The 12,759-nt window shown below is 55.1% G+C and overlaps 1 protein-coding gene across 2 annotated transcripts in view; it reads right to left on the bottom strand.

Moving 5' to 3' along the window:
• Positions 1–2,362: 2,362 nt before the first annotated feature.
• The window catches only part of GLI2 (GLI family zinc finger 2), a 190,790-nt gene continuing 180,393 nt past the window's right edge, over positions 2,363–12,759 (bottom strand). For both annotated transcript variants that reach the window (XM_068969042.1, XM_068969043.1), the window contains exons 9-13: positions 12,602–12,751; positions 9,507–9,671; positions 8,097–8,375; positions 6,199–6,535; positions 2,363–4,785 (exon numbers count right to left, since the gene is read on the bottom strand). In XM_068969042.1, coding sequence (XP_068825143.1) covers positions 2,363–4,785; positions 6,199–6,535; positions 8,097–8,375; positions 9,507–9,671; positions 12,602–12,751 — 3,354 coding nt within the window. The remainder of the gene's footprint in view (positions 4,786–6,198; positions 6,536–8,096; positions 8,376–9,506; positions 9,672–12,601; positions 12,752–12,759) is intronic.

Raw genomic sequence — 12,759 nt, 5'->3', positions numbered from 1 at the left:
CCCTGTGCACCTGCCAGGCCCACCCCCGAGGCTCAGAGTCCCTGCATGTGGCTGCTCCCCATGGGCTCCTTCGCCCGTGGCCAGCTGCTGGGTATCCAGGGCTTCATCAGCCTGCCTGATTCTGCTTTGGCACCAGAGGACATGGGGCTGCCCGTCTTCCTCTCCCTGCCTCCCACAACTCAAGTGTGCTCATCCAACTGCCTGGCCAAGAGGGACTTCTGACATGAGGGCTTGAGACCATCGCTGCATCTCACAGTGAGCAAACCAACTTAGATGTTCCAACCACCTGGCTGGAAGAACAGCAAGATATTCCCCTCTACAACGTCAAATCCTGCTCACCACCCCCCCTCCCCCGCCCCCACCCTGAGACAACAGACAAACAGCCAGTAAATGCCCCAGCGTTAAACGTTTCCTGGCGAAGGCGGAACAGTCAATTTTGATGCTGCTGAGAAAAAAAATACAGCCTCATTTTGTTCAAGTGCACTGAATTTACTGCCTAGGTTTTCATTAACTAATGTCAAGGAAGAAGCAGATAGACCAAATAAATTATGAAAAAATTACTTTTTTTTAATGTACAAAAAACAACTTATTTACAAGTTGAGTATGTCATCTCAATTCATAGCATGTAGAAAAAGCTAAAAATGTTTTGGAGATATAAATCTGACCGGATGATGCACCTACAGTATTTTCAGGGATGCTGTTTTCTGTACAGATTATGTACAAACAGGGAACGGCCAGTGAAATACTAGCCCAGGGGAAGAACATGCACCACACAGAGCACAGACCCTTGGAGGTGTCTCAAGGCTGTCATTTGAACTTGACCTTGTCTTTGAACCCTGACAAAGCACTTGCTGTTCTGGGGTGTAGAGGCCCAGGTGAGGTTTTGGCCACGTTCTGGTTGAAGCCAGGCTCATAGTCAGTGTCAAGTTCATAGTGATGCAGGTGGATTCAGCAAGGTTGCCACAAATCCAGCATGAGAAAGGTGTGGGGTGTTTGTGAACGTGTGTGGTGGGGAGGATGCATCCATTCACCCTCCCATATGTTCGGGAACAATGTCTTCTGATGCCAGTTCCAAATTTCATTTCCAGGTGGGGCTTGGTCAACACTGAACAGGAAAATTCAGAGATGGTCCCTCAGAGTCCCAAGAATCAACCCTTTCACAACCCCACCCCTGCCCAAAATGCCATGCATATCATTACTGTCTGTGAAATGAACAGGTGGGCGGAGAGAAGGGAGACCAGAAGATACCAGGACTGCACGTTGTAGCGTGGGGTCAGTCAGGGGGCTGCTGGTGAGTGGACAGCATGGCCTGGAGGGATGTGGGCAAAGGCTGCCATCAAGCCCCACAGTTTTCCACCATCAGGTGGGTGGACAGTGCATTGGAGAAACAGGGTTGGGTAAACATGTGACTTCCTCTTCCAACTGGGAGACCTCCAGGGCGGCCTGAGGCTGGGCCCCCAGTGTGCTTTCTTTACCCAGGCCCCCCTCATCACACATTTCAGCTCACCTTGGTCCATCCCTAACCTCCAGCAGCTCCAGCAGCCCCGAGGTATTTAGAAATGTGTTCTTTTCAGGAAGGGCTACATTCTACATGCATGAACATTGTAAACATGGTCTGGAGAGGCCTGGGCAGCTTCTGGGCTTGCCCTGAGTATTACACTGTTTTCTTTCCTTTTCTGGGCAATGTTTTCATACTTTACTCATCCATATATACTTGGACAGTCAGCCAGCCACAAACTTGGCTTTGCAGGGTAGAGACAGCAGCTCTACCAAACGCATAATAAGGATGTGCTTCCAAACCATCCAGGTAAAAAAAATAAATTCCCCCCTCCACAGCAAGGGATGTCAGAGGCTTCAACAATTAAGTTTCACAGAAGAATTCCCATGGGCCAGGAATTCCTTTACCTTGCAGGCACCGGAGCAAGAGACTTATCTTCCTGGATTAGAATATCTGGTATGGCTTTTGGATGATCCAAACCCAAATGTGGTTCCTCTCACCTCTTTCCATGTGTGCTTGGAATGCCCTGGGCCAATGTTATCCCTCGTTAGCCAAATGACAGAGGTGACAAAGCCAGAACAGTCCCATAAACACCAGAGGCTGTGAAGCACTGTGTAAACGAGTTCTGTATCCCGGCCTTGCCTTTTCCGTGGAGACTTTTGAGAGTTCCAAAAGACTATCTGAAGGAAGACCAGACGGGATGCACATAAACCTGCCCTTAAAGCATCTGTGGCTGAACCGGCCACTGGCCAAACTCCCTCAGACCTATTTAATACTTTTTGGGGAAAAAGGTAAAACACAAAAGCACCGTGCCCTGGGAAGCGATGGTCCCTCCAAGTCTGCTCAGTGCCAGGGGCCGGGGCCTTAGGTCATCATGTTCAAGAACTTGCTCTCCTCGGCCAGGCTGGTGAGCATGGAGCTCATGTCCCCCACGGCCATGTTGCTGATACCGGCAGGGATGGAGGGCAGAGTCAGGGAGCCGCGTGGGGTGGTGAGGCGGGAGGAGCTCTGGGAGAGGCCATGGAGGAGGCTGGGGCTCAGGGCGCCAGAAAGCAAGCTGGAGTGATCGCTGTCATCCATGATGGCATCAAAATCAATCTGGGGTGCCTCAAGTAGCTGGGAGTCCACAGTGCTGGACACCTGGTTGACCCCTGGCGAGGGCAAGGCCTGGGGCTGTGTTGGCTGGGGTCGCAGGGCTTGGCAGCCGGCCTGGTTCTCAGGGCCTCCGTTCTGCTCGTACATGTGGATCTGGCCGTAGTAGTAGAGCATGCTGTGGTCCTGGGTCCCGCCTGTGTCCTGCGGGGGTGGCTGGGGGGGTAGGGACAACATGCTGCCCGTTGTTCCCTTGGGTATAGACTCTGCCATCTCCTGGTTGGCTGACATAGCAGCCATGGCATGGCCAGTTGCCCTGGCATAGGCCAGCTGCTGCCCAGCACGTACCCCACGGTGGCGGGCAGCAGGGCCAGGCTCTGGGGGTGGCCGGGGTTGCATTAGGCCAAAGCTAGATCCGGCTGTCCCCATCGTGCCCTGCTGGGGCTCCATGAAACTAGGTTGGTGGGAAGGCACCAGGTTGGGGCCTTGGTGGTAGCCCTCCTGGCTCATGGTGGTCACAAGGTGATGACTCTGCTGTGGGTAGTTCTGGGCTGGGTGAGGTGGTGGCATCCCAGCCAGGCTGGAATTGGGCATGCTGAGCTCCCTGTGGCTGTTGCCCATCATGGTGGGGTCAGGAGCAACTTCCATTTGCTGAGGGAGCCCCAGGTGGCCTGGCTTGGTTGACATGTTGCTGCAAGAGGAGGGGAACTGGTTCAGGGTCCCACCCACGGTGCTCAGCTGGGGGTGGGCTTGGCTGTAGCCGGGGTGGGGGTTCACTGCAGCAGTCACGTTGGGACACTGGCTGCCAGCCCCTGGCTGCCGCAGCTGCTGTGTATAATTTGCCCTGGGTGTGGACGAGGCTCCACTGTAGGGCTGTAGGTGCGGCTGTGAGTTGTCTAGGCCCCCGGGGCTCGACTGCAGGCCCTGCGGATTGTATCCTGGGTACTGGCCGAAGGCTGGCTTCTGCGGTACCACAGCTAGGTTGCCCTGTGGGAAGGGCAGGGGCTTCACCTGGCTGGCCAGTGCATCCACAGTGCCTGAGCTCACTTCGTTCCACTGCACAGGCATGCTGTTCTTGTTCAGGCTGGAGGGGGCCCCGTAGCCCAGTGGGCAGCCTCCCAGCACCGGGGCGGAGGGGCCCACGTTCGAGTCTGCAGCTGCTATGGTGCGGTGGCCGTGCAGCCCGGGGCTGGGCAGTTTAGGGTTCTCAGAGAAGCAGGTGCTTTCCGGGAGGTACACCGGTGGGGTACTCTCCTCCAGGGTGCCACTGGTACGAGCCTTGATGTACTGCACCACGTCATCGGGGAGCACAAGGTCGTCCTCTGGCAGTCCGAGGCTGACCTCTGGGCCTGTGCCGTCTGCCCCCGCGGCCAAAGCTTCCATCACCACGTTCTCGCTGATGCTGGGCGGCCGGGGCGAGTAGCCGCTACGGGCCAGGCTGCCTTCAGCGCTCGCATGGCTTTGCAGGCGGAGGCCTCGGCCCTGGCCGCAGGGTGGCGGTAGCGTGCCTGGGGTCACGTCGAGGGCGCTGTGGAAGCGCTGCACCCGCGGCGCCACCAGGGCATCAGGCCGCCTCCCGGGATCGCTGGCCCGCCGCGCCCCGCTGCCTGGTGCCTCGTGGGGGAAAGCGGGCAACGGCCCCGTGGGCCCGTAGTGTGGCCCGTCGCTGCCCCGCCGCGGCCCGATCGGGCGCAGGTAGGCAGCGGGCAGCACGCGCTCGGAAGCATCCAGCAGCGCCAGCCGGGTCCGCAGGCTCGTGCGCTCCAAGCCCGGCAGCGGGGTCGGGGGAGGTCCACCTGTGGCTGCTGCGTACTTGGCCCGCAGGCTGTACTGCTGGGCGGGCGTGAGCTGGAGAAGCCCCGGGCCGCCGCCGCACTGACTGGCCTCACTCGAGCGCCGCGATGCGTCGGTGGAGATGGGGTCGTAGGAATCAGCAGAGCTGGCAGGGTGCGCGCGGCCGGCGCCCAGCGGCGACGCCTCGCTGGAGCGGCGACTAGAGAAGTAGGGGGAGATGCCGGAGGAGCGGCGGCTCACGGTGTAGGCGGAGCTGACTGTGCTGGTGGAGCTGTCCCGGCGCTCCTGCAGGTGGCTCAGCACCGTCACCTCGCCCGGGAGCAGCTCAGACAGCCGCGGGCTGGGCAGCAGCCCCGCGGGCCCGCCGCCCCCGCTGCCGCTGAAGTTTTCCAGCACGGAGCCTGTGGGAGAGGAGAGGGATCAGCGTTGGGAATGGGGGACAAAAGGCGATGCTTTCAGTGCCTAGAGGGTGCTGAGCCTGCCGGGCCTAGAGCCCTGGAATAGGGTCTGGCACCCAGTCAATGATTTCTCAACGAAAGGAAGAAAGAGACAATTGGGAGCAAATGGTGGCACTTACTGCCAGGGCACAGGCAGAAGTTAGGCGGCTTGATCCCAGTCTACTGCTGCCCAGCAAGCCCTGTGCTCTCATTCTACCCCATTCTCAGTCTCTAGCTGGGGATGGCTTGTGTCGCTGGGGAACACTGGGTTACTGAAAAGAGCCCAGAAGGGCCCTGGACACAGCCTCCCTGCACCCTCTTCATCCATGGATGTGTTGCCAGCTGGGCTCCCCTGGGGCTGTGTTTACCCAGAAGGCTGTTTATAGAGTGTCCTGGGACCCAGGGGCATGGGAGGGCAGAGAGGCTGCAGAGTGGGCCGGGAGAAGACAGCTGCAACACTGGACCCCTGACAGCTGTGGCTCATCTCATGGAGAGCTCTGGGCCTTAGGCAGCCTCTACATCCCTGATCTGCTCCTGGATGTGGGCCACTCTGGGAAGGGGTGACCTTGGGTGAGGCAGCTGTCACACCCCAGGCAATCACTGGAGGAGGCTGGGAATTGAAGGCCATCTGCTGGCAGTTCCTCCAACAGCTGGGGCAACAATCCTCCCTTCAAGGAAGAGCCTCTCAGTGTCACCCCTCTATAACCCAGTCCTACCACATGGGCCATCAGTCCCTGGGGGGCAGCCTAGAGGCTCAGCGCCCCAGGGTGTCTGTGCCCAGCACACTGCTCGGCAGAGTCGACACTCAGGAAATGCTCAGCGAGGACATCTTCCATCTCAAAGCCTGGTTAACACTTCCTGAGGCTGAGGACAGGGCTGCCTCCTCCAGCAAGTCCTCCCAGCTCTTCCCCAGCTGCCCTGCTTTCTCTCACTACCCTGAGCTCTGTCCTTGGTGCTACTTGGCTCATCCTGCATCTGGTGGCATGGCCTTTCACCACAGGGACTGGAATATCTCACTGTCCTGCCGAGGGTCTTTGCTATGGTATCTATGGCAGGTGCCTGATAGACAAGTGAATGGATCATGAGGAACAGGATGATGGAAGCTGAGTTAGCCTGTTTTGAGGAGTTATGGGGATGCAGCATGGTGTAGTTGGAAGAGCATGGGCTTTGAAGTCACTCATGCCTGGGCTAAGTCTCAGCTCTGTCACTAATCTAGGCAAAGCACTTTCACCTCTCTGAACCTCAATTTCCAAAATTGTGGAATGGGCTCATAAGATCTATCTTCTCCAAAGCACATCGTGTTTGGTGGGTGTGAATCACACTGTGCTGCCCTTGGTTCCCTCCCACCCCACCAGCACATCTGGGGCCTCCACTTACCACTTCCCGGGAGGGGAGGCAGCTTGGAGGTCCGGGTGTGAGGAGCTGGCCCGGCCCATGAGCAGGAATCCTTCAGTGACTTGAGTTTCTCCTTCTTGAGCTGCTCGAACCGGTGCATAGCGGTCATGTGTTTGCGCAGCTGTAGGCCACCAGCAGAGGGGGCAGCCAGGGCGGAGGTGTCAGCCCCTGGCGGCGGGTCCTCCAGAGCTGTCAGGTCTGCCAGGCTCCCGGGCCCTGTCCCCGGCATCTCCACGCCGCTGTCATTGTTGGGGGCACTGCCCAGGGGAGAGGGCTCGCTGCTGCAGGAAGACTGGGCTCCGGGGCTGGACTGACACAGCTGCAGGGGGCATGATAAGAAGGCACAGACTCAGAGGGTGCGAGAAGCCATGGGCTCTGCCACCCAACACAGCACTCTTGCACACCTGAGGAGGTGGAGGCGGGGGGCGAGAAGGAAGCCGCTGCATGAAGGAGCTTTCAAAGCATTACTTCTCTGAACCTCGGCTTCCCCAACTATAAGCTGGACCTGAGCTGCCCCCTGGAGAGAGTCAATAGATAGATGGAGACAACCCAGCAAGTAGAAGGCACCAGGTAATCATCAGGCACCCATTAACAGCCCCTCTCCCCACACACAGCCTCCCTGCTGTGCTCCTAAGCTCTTCTAGCCAATGTCTGGGCTGGAGCTCTGCTTGAGGAGCTTTCAGTGTGTGAACACTTGGCAGCTGAGCCCCACAGAGGCTGCTGCAGCCATGTGAAATTAATGCAAAAAGAGGAGACTTAAGCATCCTGCCAGCAGTGATGAGCTGCTCGAGGAAGCAAGGAAGAGTGAAGGCCTGCTGACCTGCTGCCTGCCCAAAAGGCTGGAGATGGGTTGTTAGAAAGGGTTTGACTGCAGAGGTTGTAGCTGCTGGATGCAGCCCTTGCCCTCACCCTCCCCAAACCAGCACTCCCTCTGAGTCAAGGCAAAGTGGGATGAGAGTTCATGGCACACATGTACGGTGCAGAACTTCACAGAATGTGGGCAACCTTCACCGTGACCTGGGATCTGAGCCCAAATAAGGCTCACCTGGAATGAAGCATCTCTGGCTCACCCCTGGCCTGAAGGTCCCACATTCCAGGCCTTTCCAGGGAAGCTGCAGTGCTCTTACTTGCCCATGGCACTGCCCACCTTCCTCACCTCAGGACTCAAGACCTTCTGGAGGTCTGTCCTTCCCTCCTCTGCAGCCTGGATTTGGACCTCCACTCTGCCTTGATCTTCATGCAGGCTTGGATCCTATGCCTTCCTCCTGTGACTGCACACTTGCCCCCTGCTGCAGCTATAACCTGTTCCTATGGCCCCACGTGCAGCACCTGCTGTCGACCTAACAAAACCTGCCTTCCCAGGCCCTTGAGGAGCCTGGACAAGCACCCCAGCCGCCCTTACTCATGCCAGCCCTCCCCCAGCCCCACCCAGCTCCTCTGCTCACCTCAGTACCGTCTATCCTTAGGGGAGGTACAGTCATGAGAAAGAGGTGGAGACAAAGAACAGATGGTTAGAACAAAAGGGGTGCAGGCCAGAAGGGCAAGGACGCAGAGACAGGACAGAGGGTGGGGGGCAGCTGCGGCGCCTGGGGGCCGGTGGGAAAGGCAGCAACCGGAAACCACCGGCAACCTGCAGACTGGCCGAGTCGGGGCAGACATCCTGTTCCCCACGGTCGGCCCAGCAGAATGGGACCCACTGGGCTGACAGGTTCGGTGGGGCCAGAGGTGGTGAAGGGAGGGATACTGAGCTGTAGAGAGGAGGGACTTCCTGCGGCTCCTGGAGACGGTGCCCCCCGGCAGATGGCATTGCTCTCCTGCCGCTGGGCGTGGCCTCCTGGGGGCGGGGCGTGGACGGGTCCCCGGCTGCCCAGTTGGCTTACCCCAGAGCGCTCCGTCTTGATGGCCTTGACGTGCAGGCCGTCCTCCACGGCCTGGCTAGTGCCGCTGGCCTCGGCGTTGTCCTCGGAGCCCCGGCCGGGCTCGGCGCTGGCCTCGCTGTCCCCATTCTCCCGGAGCAGGGGGGCACGGAGGTGCACATCGTTGCGGGGCTTCTTGGTGACGTGAGCGTCTGGGCCGTGGACTGTCTTCACGTGCTTCCGGAGCGAGCTGGGGTCCGTGTACCGCTTGGTGCAGCCTGGAATCTTGCAAATGTAGGGTTTCTGGGAAGAGAAGAGGCGTCACGCGTGGGGCGGGAAGGCAGACTCCGCAGGGGAGCACGGCCGCACCCTTGTTGAGAGGGGCTGGACCCCTGGATGGAGCCCCGCCCACCGACCTCGCCTGCCACCTTTTCTTGCAGGTAAGCATGTGGTTAACGAGACCCTCAACCCCAACCCCCTAAACCGGAGACACGGATCAGAGCCTGTGGAGGGACGGGACACACAGTGCCTGGTGTGATCAGCACAGCGATCAGCATGTTGGGGTTTTTAGTATCAGTGAGTGTATTACCTCCTTGTATGTCTGTGAGACAACATTGAACACCCTGCTCTCTCTCATGAGGAAAGACAGGTTCAGAGAGGCAAAGACACTGGCTCCAAGTCACCCAGAAGCAGGATGAAAACCTACGGTTTCTGACGCTTAGTCCTGAGCTCATACACACACACACGCACGACATCCACATATAAATAGACTTTTGTCTACATGTATACACACAGACATGTACACACATGTATGTACACACATCCACCTAAACACACACACTTGAACATGTATATAAACACCCACATGTGTACACATACTTACAAATACATATCCATACCTCCTCCCCACATAATACATACAACCACATCCACACAGGCGCATACATACTTGCAAACACACACACCTTTCCAAGGCTATCTCTTGTCTTAGACACGCTGAGTTGATACTTTTGGGAATTCCTCTGACTTCTTATCAAAGCAAGTCTCTCTGGGGTCCAAAATGTCCCTAAACTTTTAGAGACATCCTTTCCTGAGTCTACCTGAGTGACGGTGGTTGGCCCTAGGAGGGTCTGGGAGGCAGGCACAGCCCACACCACGGGCCCCCTCAGCTCTGCCCGGGGCTCTGGCCACCTGGGGAGACGGAGCCTCCTCTGTGCCCCACTGAGGGCAGGCTGACAGCCATGGCAGGCCAGGCAGCGCCAGTAGCTGGAGTGGTCACCAGCTGCTGTCGGACTTTGGGCACAGAGGGTGCGGCTGTGTGCTGAGCTCCAACAGCGGGGGTGGCAGGGAGTGACACCCGGCTGCCAAATGGCCTATAGGTGTCAAGAAGCCATGGGGTGAGGGTGAGCCATGCCGGGGCCCCCAGGCGGGTACCTCATTGGAGTGGGTGCGGTTCTGGTGCTTGGCGCGGTCTGAGGCATTGGAGAAGGCTTTGTTGCAGCCCTCGTGCTCACACACATACGGCTTCTCCCCGGTGTGGGAGCGTAGGTGAGTCTTCAGGTTCTCCAGGCGGGAATAGGCCTTTGAGCAGCCCTCGAACTGGGAAGAGAAGGGTTCGGTCAGTGAGGGCAGACACAGTGAGTCCCAGATACAGTGCAGAGAGCCCAACCTGCGACTGGCCTACTGCTGCCTCCCCAGCCCCGTGGTTCACTCCACCCTACAGGTGCAGCCAGAAGCGCAGATCTAAACATCTCCCTTCCCTCCTGATCATGTAAATGACGCATCTCGAAAACTTGGAAAAGACTGCAAAGTGCAGGGAGGAAAATGAAACCTTCTATGGCCCAGGACAGGCACTGCTGACCTCCAGGCAAGTCTCATTCTGGGGCCCTGCAGGTCATCCCCTCACATTTTAAAAACCTGAACTGGAACATCTCGAGCATTCAGTCGCTTATTCTGCTTGTTAAAATCGACAGCACATTATGAGATTCTTCCCATATGATTAAAAACTCGATAAATATTATTCTCAACGGTTTCCTGATGCCCCTCCCTGATTAGAACTTTTTTATGCATTAAAATGTGCCAAGAATAAAATCCAGTGTCCCCCACATTGCAGAGGGAGCAGGCCACCTTGACCTTGGCTCAGGCCATGTCTCTCTCCTTTTTAGTCCTTGACCCCACTAAGTTCTCCTGCGTGAGGGACCTTGCACACACCATCCTCCCTGGCTGGAAGCTTTTTCCTGTCTGCACCCACCCTGGCCTTGGCCCAGTCCACTCCCTCTCAGTCTTTGGGGACATCTCCTCCTAGAGAAATTCTTTGATTTTCTTAATTATAATAACACCCTTTTTTCTTTATACTCCCTAATGCAGTTTATAATTATCTTAATCATTTTGTTATCTGGCCTTCCCACAGGGATACAAGCTCCCTGAGAGCAGATACTTTCTGGGTCCTATTCATTTCTGTGTTCCTAGGAATTAGTGCCTGGCAAAGAGAAACATTTTTGGCACTCAAGAAACATTTTAGGAAAGGAAGAGGGAGCCAGAGAGAGGGGCAGGAAGGGAGGGAGGGAAGGATCATTGCAAGGGTTACCCATTCCAAAGATACTGCAATTGCATCCAGTGTAGCTGTGAAAATTGCCCCCAGAATGACACATAACCCCCAGCAGGAACTGTTTCATTCTTCACATCCTCCCCTTTATTCCTGACCGGTTGGACTCAGCACACTTGGCTCCAATACCTTCTGTTTCTGCAGCTCACAGCTCATATCAGAGGGCTATGGTTTGCTACCACTCAGGATCTTAAGAAAATAACTTCTGCAAAGGACTCAGAAAAGCAAAAATAATCTTGCAAAAGGAGGACAAATTTGGAAGACTGACACTTCTCAATTTCAAAACTTACAACAAAACTATGGTAATCAAGCAACTGTATAGCACAGGGAACTATATCTGATCTCCTAAGATAAATCATAATGGAAAAGAATATAAAAAAGAATATATATATATATATATGTGTGTGTGTATAACTGAGTCACTTTGCTACACAGCAGAAATTCACATAACACTGTAAATCAACCGTTCTTCAATTAAAAAAGACCATGTGTGGTACTGGCATAAGGACAGATGTAGCCATCAATGGAAGAGAACTGATAATTTAGAAAGAAACTCACACATTTAGGGTCAATTGGGTTTCAAAAAGGATCCAAGACCTTTGATGGGGAAACAGCAGTCTCTTCAACAAATGGAGTGGGACAACTGTGTAACAACACGCAAAAGAATGAAGCTGGATCCTTACCTCACACCGTATACAAGTTAAATGAATATGGATTAAAGACCTAAATGGAAGAGCTACACTACTAAAAAAATATATATGTATATATTTATATGTTCATATAAATAAAATTACATACCTATAAACCATAAAACTCCCAGTAGAAAACAGGGATAAATCTTTGTGACCCTGCATCTGGCAGTACCAAAAGCACAAGCAATATCAATAAAACAAACTCTCTGAACATCAAAAACTTTTATCCTTCAAAGGAAACTATGAAGAAAATAAAAAGAAAACCTATAGAATAGGAGAAAATACTTGTAAATTATATATCCGATTGCTGCTGCTGCTAAGTCGCTTCAGTCGTGTCCAACTCTGTGCGACCCCATAGACGGCAGCCCATCAGGCTCCACTGTCCCTGGGATTCTCCAGGCAAGAACACTGGAGTGGGTTGCCATTTCCTTCTCCAATGCATGAAAGTGAAAAGTGAAAGTGAAGTCGCTCAGTCGTGTCCGACTCTTAGCGACCCCATGGACTGCAGCCTACCAGACTCCTCCGTCCATGGGATTTTCCAGGCAAGAGTACTGGAGTGGGGTGCCATTGCCTTCTCCAATATTTCCGATTAGAGTCTAGTAAAACTACTACAATTCAACAACAAAAAGACAAATAATTTAAATAGACAAAATATTAAAATAGAGTCTTCTCCAAAGAAGATACACAAATGGCCTGCTCCTTTGAAAGGGAGAAATTCCTGTGTGTTAAATAAAGGTCTCACCAGATAGTCACAACCCCTGTTGACTCCATAAGGGAGACTGCCCAAAAGGTCTTATAATTGTGTTCACGTTTGTTTTTTTTTAAAGTCCACCAAAGTGACTTTTAAGCCATCATCACTCCATCTGTGACTCTCCAGTGAAACTCTTCTCTGTGCAGAGAGCAGTCTGCAGGGAGCTACCGAGCCAGCCCTCTGCTCAGGGCCACCCAGCTGAGTGGGGCATAGCTTTGGTGCTCCTGGTCACACAGACACAACCACAGAGACACCAGCACACCTCCACCGCAGGTACCCAGATGTACACACCCCTCAGGAAGAGTAAGCAAACGAATGGGGCAGCAGACAGAACAAGGGGCCCCTAGGACCCCAGACAGGATGTCCTGCTGACAAGTCTTGTCCCACTGTCCCAAAGCTGTGCCACCGGGTCTTTCCGTGGTCAGCCATGTCCGACATGACCCACATAACCTGGCCAATGGGCCAGCCCACGGCCACTCACCGTGCACTTGTGGGGCTTCTCGCCTGTGTGCCTGCGCATGTGCACCACAAGCATGTACTGTGCCTTGAAGGGCTTCTGCTCGCGCGTGCAGGCCTGCCAGCGGCATACGAACTCCTTCTTCTCCCCGTGGATGTGCTCGTTGTTGATGTGCTGCCAGG

Source organism: Capricornis sumatraensis, chromosome 3 (assembly GCF_032405125.1).
Source record: "Capricornis sumatraensis isolate serow.1 chromosome 3, serow.2, whole genome shotgun sequence".
Lineage (NCBI taxonomy): Eukaryota > Metazoa > Chordata > Mammalia > Artiodactyla > Bovidae > Capricornis > Capricornis sumatraensis.
Note: the sequence above shows the minus strand (reverse complement) of the source record. Positions and strands in the feature narration are given on the sequence as shown.